General features: G+C 33.6%; 2 protein-coding genes across 2 annotated transcripts; one reads left to right on the top strand and one right to left on the bottom strand.

Annotated features, from left to right (window-relative positions):
* Positions 1–253: 253 nt before the first annotated feature.
* LOC124371464 lies at positions 254–1,088 on the bottom strand. The gene is made up of 2 exons (XM_046829797.1): positions 749–1,088; positions 254–560 (listed from the first exon to the last, which is right to left on the bottom strand). The coding sequence occupies exons 1-2, from the start codon at positions 1,056–1,058 to the stop codon at positions 406–408; spliced, it is 465 nt and encodes a 154-aa protein (XP_046685753.1). The 5' UTR covers positions 1,059–1,088; the 3' UTR covers positions 254–405.
* Positions 1,089–3,967: 2,879 nt separating this feature from the next.
* On the top strand, positions 3,968–11,038 carry LOC124371463. The gene is made up of 4 exons (XM_046829796.1): positions 3,968–4,168; positions 5,265–5,535; positions 8,252–8,330; positions 10,969–11,038. Exons 1-3 carry the CDS (start codon positions 4,142–4,144, stop codon positions 8,317–8,319), a joined length of 366 nt encoding a protein of 121 aa, XP_046685752.1. The 5' UTR covers positions 3,968–4,141; the 3' UTR covers positions 8,320–8,330; positions 10,969–11,038.
* Positions 11,039–16,605: the final 5,567 nt, after the last annotated feature.

The following is a 16,605-nucleotide window of genomic DNA, read 5'->3' as shown; positions in this document are numbered from 1 at the left end:
CATCAAGATTAACCCGTGAGGAGTCCCGTATATTCCACTTACGTAGTAGGTCACCTGTATAGCTGCCATCTAACATTGCGTTTTTTATTGCTATTTGCTCTCTATTGCTTTTAAATCTTAACTTGCACTTATAATGCAATTTGTACCTGTTTCCTGATAAGTTAATTTGTATTTTACAAGTGTCAGGCAATTTAAAAAAATTAATAACAAAAATAATTACTAACTATTGGATTTTTTAAATTTTATTAATTTATCCCCATTTACTTACACATGCAGAAGGTTGAAATAATTTTTTTCAGTTACTAAGGAAATGTTTTTTATTACTTAAGACATTCTAAATTAAATTGATAATGTAAAAATAATGCATGTGAAGTGGAAACTAATACAAGAAACAAAAACTTAGATCTAGTTCCCTTCTGCTGCACAGTTGTGGCACCAATAGCTTGTTTTGGCAGTGTGCTCCTTGCATACGGATCTTTCACAAGCTGAGCATTTGTATGGAGTAAACCTGTTTTTCCTGACAGGGCAGTAGTGGCACCTTGGTTTTCGTCCCTCGACAACTGAAAAAAAAATACAAACAGATATATATACATATATATATATATTTTTATATGTAGGATCGGATCAAAGAATTCATTGTGTTCACAATCAAGAAGTATTAGAGTTTTTTGTAAGACCAAGGTGTTTTTATCGGTAAAATATTAAATGTATACAGTTTTAGTTACTGGTAAAAAAGATCAATCCCTACCTGGTGGGGGGTTTGGCTCAGGAAGTTCTACACCGGCGACAGCCCTGATGCTGGTCCTCAACGGGAGTGAGAGGGTCTGAATAGAAGCTCTATGTAGAATATGCGGCTTTACTAGGTCCCTCGCAAGGCTCGTTATGAAAGTCCTCCTCTGCATGGTGTCTTTTGTATTCAGGTTGTAGATAATCTGACCATTTATAGTTGCCAGATTCAGGAGTCCACAAAAAATCGTCAAAGGCCACCTGTTACTAATACGTTTTACAGAGTAGTCCTTTTTCTTTCTGTCTACAACATCGATCCCACCTTTGGTCATGTTATAAAAAGTAATGACCTCTGGTTTGTTAGCCTCAGATCAGAATCGGGATCAATAGAGTCATCATCATGAAATGTCGACAACATCAAAACATTTTTCCCTTTTTTCGGGACATAAGAGACTAATGTGGCTCTATTCGGGTCACAGCCAAAAGCAAACATGCTGCTGCCTACTGGTCTACCGTTGACATCTTTAAATGAATCTGGGATCTCTCGCTTATTTTTTTTTATAGTCCCTACTATAGTGGTTCTATGATGCATGAACAACTCATTGGCAAGGGGAACAGAGGTATAGTAATTATCCATCGTAATGTTCCTTCCTGTTCTGTCGATAGGTTCCATTAGTCTCAAAACCACGCTACTTGCTGAGTTGTCATACGCATAAGGGCCCGGGGGCTGTTTGCCCGGATAAATTTCCATGTTCAACACATAGAATGTTCGAGCGTCCGACATTGCATAAATTTTTATACCATACTTGTCTGGTTTATTGCTCAGGTATTGTCTGAACTTACATCTTCCCCGAAATGCCTCCAGCATCTCATCAATAGTAACGTATTCTCCTGGAGTGTAGTGTTCCTTACACAAACTGACAAAAGTTTCGAATACATCCCTAAATGCAGCCAAGTTGTCAATTTTTTTACGTTCCTCCCTGGTTCTATTGTCATCAAATCTGATTGCTCTTACAAGCTGATGGAATCTTTTTTGAGACATGACTGCTTTGAAAAAGTCAGGGGCAGTTCCATCATTGACCCACATTTCACTAGTGTTTAGGTGGTTTCCTTTTTTTACTCCTAACATATAAAGAACCCCAAAAAATGATAGCAATTCATCAACATTAGTATTAGGACAATCTTGTTTGTCACGAACATAGTTTGAGGAGATATCATCCAACTCGTCATTGGTAAAGTTGACAATGTTCTGAATCATTTGATCTGGGAAGAAAAGTTTCCATGAATCAAAGATAGTTCTACTGTTCTTAGCAGCGCCTTTTACAGCTGGCAATTTTTTTATAATATTTTGTTGAGAAGTTTTCGTTCTTCTAGCATCAGATTTATGAATGTACCATTTTGTGAAAGTATCCTTACCTACATACACTGGACCGGGATGTTGTCTCCTACTCTGCACTTGGATAGGTCCAGGCTCCCTTACTGGCTGAGCTACAGGTTCGTGCACCGCTATGTCCATAGCAGACGTTGATGGAGCATCCAGATTTGTAAAGCTTACATTTGCATCCTCTAGATCCCCGTCACTTTCACCAGACTGTTCAGTGTTCGAATCGTGGAGTGAATGCTCTGAAGGAGCATCTTGTTCACTATCACTACCAAGATTAGGAAAAGTCTCTTCATCCTCTTCAATCCAACTAAGAATAAGATGATCTTGAATCTTAGACATCTTGAAGTTTTCCAATGCTAAACTGCATAACACCACACTAAGTGACACTTGAAATTAATTCTACGCTAAAATGTTTCACTTAGACACTCAAATAACAATAAAAGACTAAAAACTTTGTCCATAAGAAACGCGAACTAAGCATACAAAACGCTAACGCAATCAGTCCCGTGTATAGATGTCGCCTAACTAATGCGCCAACGTGAATGGTCCCGTGTCGAGATGGCAACTAACAGAGTATGCGGCGCGCGCTTCCACCCCTTCCCCCTCCACTGCCTACGCATGAATCATATCACAACCACAGTGAAAACACGTGTTATATAGCCTATGAGGCACTTGCTAAGATTCAGGAGGCTAAATTAGAAAATAAAAAAAATTTCTTCAGAGCTACTATTTTGTTAGATGGCATCTAACAAGGGGACCCCTCACGGGTTAACGACTCGAAGGTGCTGAAACATAGACTGTGAACTGGCTCCTGGACAGACCATTCTACACCATCAATGAGTTCCTCAACTGGGAAACACTGAATTGACTAATTTAATTTAATTGTTGTATTCATGATTGTAATTTGTATTGATTGTTATAATGCTATTTGAAATCTTAACGTTTTGGAAATAAATATTCTCTCTCTCTTTACCAGAAGCTGCATTTAGTCCATCTAATAAGCAAATTGAATGTTTTAAACATCATAAAAAAGGACATTAAACTTCAGAATGTTTTTCAAGGCAACATTTTTTTTTACCTGCGTAGTAAAATAAAAATTCTAAATGAATATAACTTTATAGATATATAAAACGTCGAATAAAGTCACATTTCAAAAGTAGATAACCCTGTAGAACAGCCCAATACACCAAAATGCAAGTTTAGAAATACCCTGTATATGAGTGTGGTCATATGTTGCAGATATCTGTCTCTGGTCTATAGAGAAGGCATTAAATGTAGATGCTGAGAGAGTTATTGTACTGAAGATGATTATTACCAATCTATAGAAGTGTGGTCATATGTTGCAGATGTTATCTCTGCTCTATAGAGAAGGCGTTAAATGTAGATGCTGAGAGAGTTATTGTACTGAAGATGATTATTACCAATCTATAGAAGTGTGGTCATATGTTGCAGATGTTATCTCTGCTCTATAGAGAAGGCGTTAAATGTAGATGCTGAGAGAGTTATTGTACTGAAGATGATTATTACCAATCTATAGAAGTGTGGTCATATGTTTGCAGATGTTATCTCTGCTCTATAGAGAAGGCGTTAAATGTAGATGCTGAGAGAGTTATTGTACTGAAGATGATTATTACCAATCTATAGAAGTGTGGTCATATGTTGCAGATGTTATCTCTGCTCTACAGAGAAGGCGTTAAATGTAGATGCTGAGAGAGTTATTGTACTGAAGATGATTATTACCAATCTATACAAGTGTGGTCATATGTTGCAGATGTTATCTCTGCTCTATAGAGAAGGCGTTAAATGTAGATGCTGAGAGAGTTATTGTACTGAAGATGATTATTACCAATCTATACAAGTGTGTGTGGGGTCATTTGTTGCAGTTGTCCAGGGTACTCTACAGACAAGTCTCTACATGTAGATCCTGTGAAGGCTGCTGCAGAGAAGGCCTTGCAGGACGTTGCTGTCAATAATCCAGAATTGAAATTGCTTCATGATCCATCAAAAATTCTCCCTGACGCCAGTGATAGTATGATCGAGGGTGTACATTTTTATCAGGTATGCTCTGAACATTCTTGACATTAAGTTTTATTATTTGCTTGTTGTACCTAGGCTTTATATCAGCTCACTGCACTTTTTCATGCTTTATTACAGCAGACAACCTGTAGTGTACATAATATGATTGATTTGGTAGTGTAATTTGTTAAACACTACTTGCAACACCAATATAAAGTACTCTATTCACCCTATTTGAAAATGCATAGAATTCCATCAAATTTTACCCAATTTTCATACTTTTTTTAATCATTTTGGACCATCATCGATTAAAGACACAATTGTAGTCCACTGCATATACGTGTGCTGTTTTTTTTCAACCTTAATATGTTAAAAAATGGATCTAATGAGCATAATGAAATATATTGTGTTTTCAAAAGTTATATACTTATATGATTATTTTTTCAACATAATCACTATTTAAATTGAGGCATTTGTCAAATTGGGGTACAAGCTTTCCAATTTTGTCTTCATAGAACATTCGGGCCAATGTCTTGAGATGAGTTTCCATGGTGTTTCAAAGTGTGTTATCAGTTTTGAAGCTGTGCCCTCTGATTTTCATATATGAAAAGTAGATAAAACTTATGTTTTGGCAAGATTGGGTCGGAGGAGCAGGACTTCCTCCTCCTCAGTCACACAGAATCTGAAGGGTGCCACATGACCAGCTGCCTGCTGACATTCATATATTAGGAAAGTAGAGTAGCTTGTATTTTGGCAAGACTGGTTCAGAGGAGCAGGACTTCCTCCTCCTCAGTCACACAGAAACTGAAGGGTGCCACATGACCAGCTGCCCTGCTGACGTTCATATATTTGGAAAGTAGAGTAGCTTGTATTTTGGCAAGACTGGTTCAGAGGAACAGGACTTCCTCCTCCTCAGTCACACAGAATCTGAAGGGTGCCACATGACCAGCTGCCCTGCTGACGTTCATATATTAGGAAAGTAGAGTAGCTTGTATTTTGGCAAGACTGGTTCAGAGGAGCAGGACTTCCTCCTCCTCGGTCACACAGAAACTGAGGGGTGCCACATGACCAGCTGCCCTGCTGACGTTCATGAGTTAGAAAATGTAGATAAGCTTTATTTAAGGCTGATTTGTTTCAGAATTTGAATCCTGCTGTGGTTTTGAATCCTGATATGGTTTTGAATCCTGGTGTGGTTATGGCCGGTATGCGCAGGATGCACGAGGCATCACTGGCACTGCCAGTGCATGTTAATCAAGTAGAACCCATTCGTTCGATGCGCCTACAAGAGGTGCATAGACGTACAGTCAACTCACCTAGACAGTTTCAAGTGAGGCCGGTCCAATGGTTCAATCACATTGTTCAGCTCAATCCCAGTGATCGGGACAGGGCTGAATTTGTACATCTCTTTGGTAAGCTGATAAAAATCCAATTTTAGATGATTCTCTAAAAACTGTACTTTTAACGTTATTGTATATCCTTGTAATATTGGGATATATATATAATGTAACAGTAATTGTTTTTGAATTGGAACTAATTAATTCACATGTACAAAACCCAACTCTCTGAACAGTTCATTAAAATTACGCTGGAATTTTCTTTGTGCTTCTACAAGGCACATCTGATTTTAAAAAAATTGTATTTCTAATCAAATGTAGGATGGTTTAACCCTTACGATCCCAACGTCCTAATTTTAGGACGTGGGGTACAATTGCGTTTGATCTCAACGTCCTAATTTTAGGACGTGAGGTACATTTGCGTTTGATCCCAACGTCCTTCTTTTAGGACGTCCAGTAAAATATTTTTTTTAAATAGATTTTAAATGAAAAACCTTTGTTCCATATGTCAAAATATTCGTAAAGAACCGTTTTACAAAGTTATAGTAACTTAGCACATGAACAAACTTGTAAGTAACTTTGACATACAAGAAACAAAGACCCCCCTAGACCAGATTTTGACTTTGGTGGTGACGAAGAAAAGCAAGGTGGAGGTAACAACTTTTTGGAAAAACTGCCAAATAATATGCAAAGAAACTGTTGTGAATGTAGTGCAGCAAGTACCAAAGGTGGTGGCAAAAGAAAAAAGTCATTGTACATTTGTTCTTAGTGTAAGAAAGGTTTACATACCAAGTGCTTTCCTATTCACAAGTGTTAGTACAAATTCTACGTGGTGCCTTTTTATTATTTTTATATATTTATTATTCAATATCTTTTGTTCAACTATAATAAAAACTTTGTAATTTAATTATTCTAAACTTTTATATTATTACAAGAATTGATTTAGATAAAAACCCATTTGGATATTCATAACTAAATGATAGGACAAATATATTGCAAAAAAACATTTTTGGCACATTTGACATTAAAAAAAATATATTTTTTGTGCAGTTATTTGTGGTTCAAATGCAATAAAACTTTGTATTTTTATTCATTATAAAGTGTTGTTATAAAATATAATTCTGGATTTTGGGGTACATATTTTTTTGGATACTGGCAACTACAGGATAACACAAATTTTTGAAAAAGTTTTTTTTGGTAAGTAACATTTTTTCAAAAAAAGATTTTTCTTCTGCGTGTATATATATATTTTGATTAATGCATGTGATAGAGAGTAATGTAAGAGTTAATTTAAAAAAGATTTATACAATTCCAGCTATAATAAAACTTTTATGCAGTTTTTAGTAAAGTCTTACATTTTCACAAAACGAGGCCTGGGACTGGGTCAGATGCACCAGTGCTAGGCGCCGGGACTCAGGCAGATACAGCGCGAAAAATGCCTGGGATCGAAAGGGTTAAAATAAATTAACAAATTAGAAGTAAAAAATTTCTGTGAAATGAATATAAATGCAATAATACAATAAAAATCCCTCCCTACTTCTACTAAAAAGCTATGAAATTTAATTCGTACAATTATTATATATCTCGTACAATATGCTTTTAAAAAATAACATAGTATTTTTATTTTATTTATTTCTAAAAATAATCAAAACCAATATTTCTACGGAAACCAAAAACTTCTTGTACTAAAATATTAAAAACAAACTTCAAAAAAGATTTTGGCTTTAATGACATTCTTTTTTATTTTTGTCATGACTTTATTAAATAAAGTCATGACAAAAATAAAAAATTTATTAAAATAGCATGAAAGATTAGAAATCTACAAATAAAACTGTACGTGACAAAAGATAAACCAAATCTGCCTATTTCAATTTTGAACCCTAGATCATAAACATGTCGATGACTTTTTTTTATAATATTATCAATTTTCTGAATGGAAAGTCTGTTTATTTCAGTATTAATCGAAAAGGAGGTTTCATAACATAACATTCTGACATTTCACTCGCCTGGATACGTTCGTAAATAATAAATTTTCACTGTTAATCTGTTTACGACATTAACCGTGCATTACAAGTGGTAAAAGCCTATATCTACGTTATTTCTTGGCAGATTTTTATGTTTTATTAAGCGTCAAAATTTTTGTAATTAAATTAAACACCTCGTATTATTCTTTAAAAATGTGAGAATACTATTGATTTTTATGGTAGTAAGCTTTAAAAACTTCATCTATCCACCATTTTGAAACGTGATATGATAATAAAATATTATGTTTTATCTTGATGTAAGACTGCAAGAAATATAACTGTGCCAAATTCGAGTTTCTCATCTGTAGTGGTTTCTGAAACAATCAATAAAAACTCAAAAAACACAGACAGATGGTAAACGGAAAGAGATAGACCATTGGTAGCATTTAGTTCTTAGTTCATCTTGGTTCCATGTCCTGATGTTTGTGTAGACATTTTTGTTATATCCTGTATAAGCTAACCAAACCCCCTAGTATCTAGAAATGATTAACATAGTAGATGTAGTCCAAAAAGTTAAGTTATTGTCTACTTTTGTATTATAATGTAATGTTTGTTCATTTTTAGTATTTTCATATATCTGTTAAAAAAAAATTAATAGGTTTGTGGGAATGTAAACTTATCGAATTAAAATGAGTAAAGTATTAATTTAATATGTGCGATAATTAATTATGGAAATATTAGAATACATTTCAATCAAAATTTACCTGTCAGATACAACAGATGATAGTATTACTTGTGTGCTAACTCTGCTGTTTTTACATTTTTAGCAAATCCACAACCTAGAGTTCCTGAAGACATTCCTGAACCAAATGTTGGCAATCCGCCAAACCAATAGCTGTGGTCCAGGTAAACTTTAGATTTATATGTATAATCTTATAGCTTGGGTAGTAATCAATCTTTAGGCCTAAAAAAGTTACTTAATTTGCTCAAATCTTCTAATCTTCACCTAACCAATTTGAGCATTCATTCAAAAATTGGTCAGTTAAAAATTTGAGATCATGATTTTGCGTGGATAAATATTAGGAATTTTTCAATAGGGATTACTAGGGCTGTTTGCTTTAGGTTGCAAAGTGTAAATAGTTTTATTTGTAAATAATAACTTATTTAGTAATGCTCAATATGGTTTCTTATCCGGTACGTCTACGATGGATGCTGTTGAAAAAGTTGTCTATAGAAGACTTGATGTTTTTGAAAACAAGTCCATTTTAGCTTTAACCTTTACCAAAGCTTTTTGCTATGATTTACCATAATGTACTTTTATACAAGTTGTTCATGTACAGAGCTTGGTCTTTTGAAATCTAATTTGGAAAACCGTACCCAAGTTGTTGTACTTGGTAACTAGGAACCTGTCATCAGATCTGGACTGGGGTGTCCTCCAGGGTTCATCTCTTGGGCCACTCCTGTTCATAGTGATGATTAATGATCTGTCTTTTAACATCCCACATCATGTTATTCTCTACACCGATAAAACATCTTTGCTCGTTGAAGGTAACTGAAAACATATCACAAATGAAAGTGTTGTAGCAGTAAAAAAGCAGCTTCTTGGTTCTCATCAAACTTTTTAAAACGTAACCATAATAAAACTGAAAATATAATATTTACTTTAAAAATATTAAATGTCGAAAACAAATCTGTCAAATTTTGGGTTTTAATTTGGATAGTAAACTTAGTTGGCAATCCCGTACAAATCAGGTTGTTACCAAACTCAGTAGGGTCTACTTTCTTTTATCTAAACTTAAGCTTAGTGTTAGTTTGGATTGTCTGTTGATGGCATATTTTGCTTTTTTCATTCCCACCTAACCTACGGTGTTATGCTTTGGGGATAACAGCAGTGATGAGTATGAAGTTGTCCTTTGTCAGAAAAGAACTATTAGGTTGATAGCTGGTATAAAAAGATTTGAGAACTGTAAACCTTTTTTAATTATGTACACAATTTTAACGCCCTAGTCTATTTATTTTTTACAATGTTGTGTTTGTCAAGTCACAACTCGAAAACTTTACTGAGAAAAAATTGTTACCATAACTATAAGACTATAAATTGTAATTACCCCGACATTCCTACTGTAAGGTATTGAATAGTCATAAGCTACTTCAGAGTAAATTTTATAATAAATTACCTCAGCATGTTGAAAATTTAAACTTAGAAGCTTTTAAAAATGTAAATTGAAACTTTCTTCAACTGACTGCTACCTGCACGTTAGAAGACTTTTTTGAACATGTTAAACAGCCATAATCTAGCATAATTTTTCAGTATTTTGACGTAGCATATTGCTTGTAGTAGCTTAAGGGCCAGCAAACAATTTAATTTGATTTAAATGTAAGTATCTCTCTGGTTTAAACCCTCCATCATGCAGTGGTAAAATTGCTGGTTGCAGGCGGCTTTTTGCAGAACACAAGCATTTTTTATTAACACAAAAATTTATTAAAGTACTGTTGTTATTTAACCCTCCGACTGATAATAAGAAACTCCCAGAATGATATACTGGTTTTTGTCTTTGCGCAGCATATTTTTCAGATATTTAAAAAAATATGTGCTAAATGCTAAGTAATAAGTGTTATATATCAATTTTTTGTTAGAAACCGGAGAAAAATGTAAAATAATACAAGTATCCATTTACTAGAGTATTGTTTTTTTTATTTGCATATAAACTGAAAAATGTGTATTGTAAATTTTTCTTTTATAACTTAAACGGTTTTCGCGTACTAATAGCGGAAAGTTGACCGCTGTCTTTATCAGTTCACAAGAGGTATTGATGAACGTCTGTACCATCGGTCATCAGTGGAGGGTAAGGCCATACTCGTATGTATACTTAAATGAAAAGTAACATCATGAAGAATTCATGAAGTAAAAAACTTGTATGTTGTTTTATTTTTTAATTAAAGAAGATAAATGACAAAAACTTAAAATTTTCATTTTTTGCTTCAAAAGATAGTCTAATTTAACCTTACGACATACGTATTATATTGGTTTAATGTCACTATAAAATTCAATTTGATTAGAAAATAGTGAATATGTGAACATGAGGTACTCAAAATTGAGTTTCATTCACATTGCGGTACTAATTATGACTCAGTGGCCAATTCCTTTTTTGTTCCCAATTTGAGAAAAAAGTAAGGGTGTTCGTGACCGTTGCGAATGAAATCACAAAACAATGCAATGTTCCAAGTATATTTTGCACAGATATGGAACACAATACAGTTTTATTTGAAAAAATACATTGGGAAAGTTAAGCTCTGTTTTCGTGGATATAGGAACCTTGGTTCAATCATCTTGGATGAATGGACTGTACAGTATTATTACAATATCTACATGATAAAAGATCCCAGTTACCTTATCAGGGATACTAATAATTTTTTCAGGACATTTAGCAGAAATAACACCATGAACTTGGAGTACATTTTATATAATAATCTGACAACTGTATTTTGCATAGCATCTGTTTAAATTACAAACTGTAATATGCTTTTTTTTTTTTTTTTTCAGATATCGAAGATTCCTGGAACCATCACGGATTCTTATTATTTCCTATTTTCATTCCAATTAATTATTGATACTTTTTATTAAAATGTATGTTTTTTATGTCAGCTAATCTTATAGTGTTTACTGAATTTTGCCGTAGCGTGGATATTAATCTTTGTACTTCTATGACAACTGTTTTACGTTGTAACCAATGATATATTGTGTCACAGACATCTCATGTATTTTGTTATGATTTGTGTTGCTCACATAAAACTGTCATTGTCAAACATATATGTGGCAACAGCTCCATTTATTTTTATTTGTAATGTGTAATTCGATTTGATAAAGACCCAAAAAAAAAACAGGTAAATAACAGTGTGCCTTTTTACCAGATGGAGTGCTGTTGTTTTGTAATATTGGATTATATATTTCTTATAATGATCTCTCTTATCCCACCTTTACCATTACATTGAAAACACCATCTTACTTGGTCATTTCAATAAAAAGTTGTTCATGTTATATTAGACCTACCAGTATTTCTATACATCATGTAACTTATAAAGAATGTTAATTTGTTTATTTTCAGATCTGTTACACATATCCAGTTTTGTTGTATTTAAACCTATGTTTAGATGCATTTCATTTAAATATTGTTTTACTTGAATGATATAATTCATTAAATTTAGTTTTTACTTATTGTGATCAAGAGTGTAGGTAAAGTTAAACAATTTTTATTGTTATCTGTATTGTAAGTTAGTTAGTAATGTGCAATTCTAGGTGCTTAATTCCATTGTTTTGGTACAGTAAAAAATGTAATGGCCTGAGAACTTGTCATGCGAAGAAAAAAAAATATTTTAAGTGAAAAAAGACAATTTTTGTGATGTATCATGTTATTAATACAAAATTGGAAGTAAACACCATTATCGTTTTAGAGAAATTAGACTTAGATGTGTCACTAATTTCTGATATGTGTCTATATTGTTTTTATCTATGTTATTTTCTACCCTATGAATTTACTTACAGTCCAGCAATTTATCAATAAAATACTTTACCCTATTCATTTATTATCCATCAGCTTAGTCGTTACAATAAAAAATAGTTCATGTTATACTTGACCAACCAGTATTTCCATATTTCATGTAATTATAAAGATCATGTTAATTTTTTTATTTTCAGATCTGTTGGGTGTATCCAGTTTTGTATTAAATTTTGTTGTACATTGAATTGTATAATTCATTAAATTTAGTTTTTACTTATTATTATCAAGAGTGTAGTTAAAGTTAAACCATTTTTATTGTTATCTGTATTGTAAGTTAGTTAATAATGTGCAATCTTAGGTGCTTACTTCCATTGCTTTGGTACAATAACAAATGTAAAGGCCTGAGAACTTGTCATGCGAACAAAAGAAAAATATTTTAAGTGAAAAAGACACAATTTTTGTGATGTGCCATGTTATTAACCCATTGGCTATATACATATTTTTACTTTTCAGCTCAACTGGAGTTATCCTATTAAAAAGGCTAAAAACGTAAGAGTTTTGTTATATGTTTATATAAATATTTATTTTTCTCAAGTATTTGGTTATATTTTTATATCTTTTTGGATTAACATGAAATGGGCTTTAATAATAAATAGATAGTGATATATTTGGTCATAATTTAAAAATAATAATGCTGTACAAACTAAAAAAAGTTTTGAATTTTATTTTACTCAAATAATATAAAATAAAATAACCCCATTTTTTGCTTTTATTTTATTTGAAATGTATTTTTCTACCTAGCAATACTAGAATATGTGTATATATATGCATAGTTTGTCAGAATAAAATGTTTTTCCTAAATACTGAAAATTCCAAGAATATCGATTTTTTTCTCTTGTAGTACACTAATATTCTTATTAGTAACTTATTATTCATTTAAAATTTCAATTAACTGTAGTATTGCAGTGTTTCTTATGTGTTACAACAATATAAGTCTAATTTTATACTAACATTTGGTTGAAAAAGGAGTTTTAAAAAATTATTTAGGATGGCGCTTGTACTTTGTCACGGAACGGTTCCGTGATATAAATTTTGAGCCCAGACTAGCTGTCACGGAACCGTTCTGTGATACAAGGGCAATGGGTTAACACAAAAATGGAAGTAAGCACTGTTATTGTTTTTAGAGAAATTACACTTAATGTTAATTTCTGATGTGTGACTATATTGTTTTTATCTATGTTATTTTGTACCCTATTAATTTTATTTATATTCGGGGACCTTTTGCTATTGTACATGTGTTACTCAAAGTGTGCCATGTAAAATCTGACTTAGTATGATACGACAGACAAAGTTAGTTTTGAGTAAACTTGTAAGTTACTAAGAATTTAATGTTCCTCCCGCTTATTTAGATCGGTTTCCGATTATTTAGCTAAAAGCAAACGAATCAGCTGTGATACAAAGTAACCAATGTATGTGTGGCTAAACCCAGAAGCACCAACAAACTTACCATTGGTATAATTAGTATCGCTGGGAAATATGATTTCTCAGCAGTTAAGTACATTCACAGTAGATTTGATATTAATGGAGAACTGACATTTTGTGTAGAAACTATCTTTCTTGTATCTTGTTGTAATGAATAGCACTATTTTTGCATTCATTTTGTTACTGTTTATTAAAATGTTTTTTATCTAATTTTGTTTATATGCACACCTATGTGTCCTTTTATTTTCTCTGATTGGCCACGAAAGGATTGGATCTAGGTTTGGTTTTAGTGTAACACAGCCAGTGTTGTAAATCTCTCCAAAGGCCTGGTAGGTAGGAATCAATAGATAATTCTTTCACAGCACGATGATTTAATATGTGTGTAGAAGAGTTGAGTCCTCATTAAAGAAGTATCTTTAAAAAAAAACTTCTTTAAAAAAAATTGAACCAAAAACTATTCAAAGATTACAAAATTATCACTTATTTCAATTAAAAACTATTATTGGAGTAATAGTTTACTCAAATTAGGGGAAGAGAGAAAATTTAAAATTATTTATATTTTAAAACAAACTAGAAATTAGAATGCCATTCTTATCTTCTTTACGATTTCCATGTGTACTTAGTTTTAAAAAGTAGTTTTAACAACTTCAATGCACCTCTGTACTGAGTGAGGAGTATACTCTCATTCTCTGTACTCTGATTCTGGTGTTGCCCCGTTAAAGCATCTGCCGCAGTAAACATCTCTGAATTAATTTTTTCTACTATAAATAGTTATTGTGGACAGGTACTACTCCACTGTAGCATGTACATCAGTCTGAACCCACCCATTAATCATGACCGTTGGCAGAAACTCACCACAGTATTCCATCCTCTCTCACTACTCTAGGAAAGGTTCCTTATAGCCTGTAACATGTACATCGGTCCTGAACCCCACCCATTAATCATGGACCGTTGGCAGAAACTCACCACAGTATTCCATCCTCTCTCAACTACTCTAGGAAAGGTTCCTTATAGCCTGTAACATGTACATCGGTCTGAACCCACCCATTAATCATGGACCGTTGGCAGAAACTCACCACAGTATTCCATCCTCTCTCACTACTCTAGGAAAGGTTCCTTATAGGCCTGTAACATGTACATCAGTCTGAACCCACCCATTAATCATGACCGTTGGCAGAAAAACTCACCACAGTATTCCATCCTCTCTCACTACTCTAGGAAAGGTTTCCTTATAGCCTGTAACATGTACATCAGTCTGAAACCCACCCATTAATCATGACCGTTGGCAGAAGAACTCACCACAGTATTCCATCCTCTCTCACTACTCTAGGAAAGGTTCCTTATAGCCTGTAACATGTACATCACCCTAGGGCAAGGTGACTGTAGAACCATTCTACTCATTTTCAGACCCGGATGCCGCCTCCACCCTCTCATGTTCAGCATGAACCCATTCCGAGTCAGCCCCAAAAGATTCACACCTAGAAATGCCACAGAACAATAAGAATCGCCTGAGTGGTGCCTATATTGTCAAAAGCTCATTCAAAGTCCAGAAAGATACCTATTGCTACTTCTGTTGCTGCCAGTGCTTTCTCTCAATCGTGCATACCAGTTGATGCAGGGTTGATTCGCATGATCTTTCTAAGAGTGTAAGTATGCTGATTTGGATGTAGGGGACACTCCAGGAGAGACTCCTCCTAAACACTCCTAGCAACTATCTTCTCCATTGTTTAAGAAGAAAGGGAGGGACAGACATATCAGCCTGATGGACTTTGGTCTATCCATTCTAGACCTTCCCCTGCTAATAATGTGCTACTCTGCTATTGGCTATTACTCAAAAGGACTTCTGTGGTGGCACATGACATTGGAAATAATAATGCTGAACTTCTATGCTGGCAAGGGCGTGTATGGCGTCTTTGTAAGGTATATTTTCAAAAAATTCATAAAAAAATTTAATATCAATACTTATCTCATAATGTTTTATTTACAAGGGATTCGTTATTCATTGCAATTTGAAGGAAATGAATTGATCCACAGAAATAATAAGTTTACTAAATATTATTTGTTTATTTTCATTGCATAGTTTGGCTTTAATGTTTGCTCTCAACCCAACATTTTTTATATAAAATGATGCATTGCAACTTACAAACTATACAACAATATAGATGTATTACATAAAAAATATTCAATAAACACTAGACTATCAGATTAAAAAATTACCTAATGAAAATGTTCCTTTGGTTTTACATAATATAAACATTACTTAAGAGAATGTTGAGTTTCCTATAAACTGCAAAAAACTGAGACAAGTTCTTTTGCCCCTATCAACCTTTTTAAAACTCTGCCTACCATAAAATCTGGGACACGGATAACAAGGCTACAGTAAAATCTAACAATTGATTCGGATTGTAGCTATAGATATGTAATAGAACACTGTAGTATTAGTATCAAACTTCAGAAAAAATGTTCAACTCAAAAATAAAGTCAGGAAATAGCATACTATATGATATGATCTCAATGCTGCTGCCAAGATTGTAATTTTACCAAAGTTTATTTATAATTTGTTATATAGTTGTTATTAGATTCGCCAGCCAGTTCTAGGGCTACTTATTTGTTTGGCGTGCGAAAATGCACTGCCTAAATTGATACTCAAAATCCGGGACTCTGGGATGATATGTTGAGACCCATTCATCAATTGACGAGTTTGTCTTGATTGTATCTGGAAGGCATACAAATCCGTGGCATTTTCCTCACCATCCGTTAGATAACAAAATCTGATTCAAACAGCAGTAGCAACCATAGATAACATCAACTGCTTCAACTTGCAATATTCAGCTGATCGTCGAGTAAACTGGAGTAGGCATTTTACATCGATACAAAATCATCGATCTCACACATCGATACCCTAATAACACCGGTATTAAAACATGAATGTATGTTTCAAAACATCGATATTAAAAAAGTAATCGATGTTTTTTTTAATATCGTGCTTGGAAAATAAACGCATAAAAATTATTGCAATATACGACTCGACTACCCCCGTGGCTAATTTTCTTTAGTTTTGGTTCACTGGCTTCAAGGAGTCAATGGGCGGATGCAATCTTCCAAAAATTATACCTGGTGGTGTTGACCTTTCTGGCTGAAGTTGATTTTAGAGTGCCAATATCCACCCGCTCGAACGATCTCTTCTTCCGTGTCTGCAG

This window comes from Homalodisca vitripennis, unplaced genomic scaffold (assembly GCF_021130785.1).
Source record: "Homalodisca vitripennis isolate AUS2020 unplaced genomic scaffold, UT_GWSS_2.1 ScUCBcl_1476;HRSCAF=5151, whole genome shotgun sequence".
NCBI classification, from domain to species: domain Eukaryota; kingdom Metazoa; phylum Arthropoda; class Insecta; order Hemiptera; family Cicadellidae; genus Homalodisca; species Homalodisca vitripennis.
The sequence above is the reverse complement of the archived record's forward strand: the minus strand, read 5'-3'. Positions and strand labels throughout refer to the sequence as shown.

Bases quoted from the DNA above. Each gene is read 5' to 3' on its own strand.
- LOC124371463 (XM_046829796.1), top strand. From the start codon at position 4,142: ATGATCGAGGGTGTACATTTTTATCAG. The intron at 4,169-5,264 runs GTATGCTCTGAA...GATTTGTTTCAG, and splicing joins AGGGTGTACATTTTTATCAG to AATTTGAATCCTGCTGTGGT. The intron at 5,536-8,251 runs GTAAGCTGATAA...TTACATTTTTAG, and splicing joins TGAATTTGTACATCTCTTTG to CAAATCCACAACCTAGAGTT.
- LOC124371464 (XM_046829797.1), bottom strand. From the start codon at position 1,058: ATGACCAAAGGTGGGATCGATGTTGTAGACAGAAAGAAAAAGGACTAC. The intron at 561-748 runs GTAGGGATTGAT...TTTTTTTTTCAG, and splicing joins TGAGCCAAACCCCCCACCAG to TTGTCGAGGGACGAAAACCA.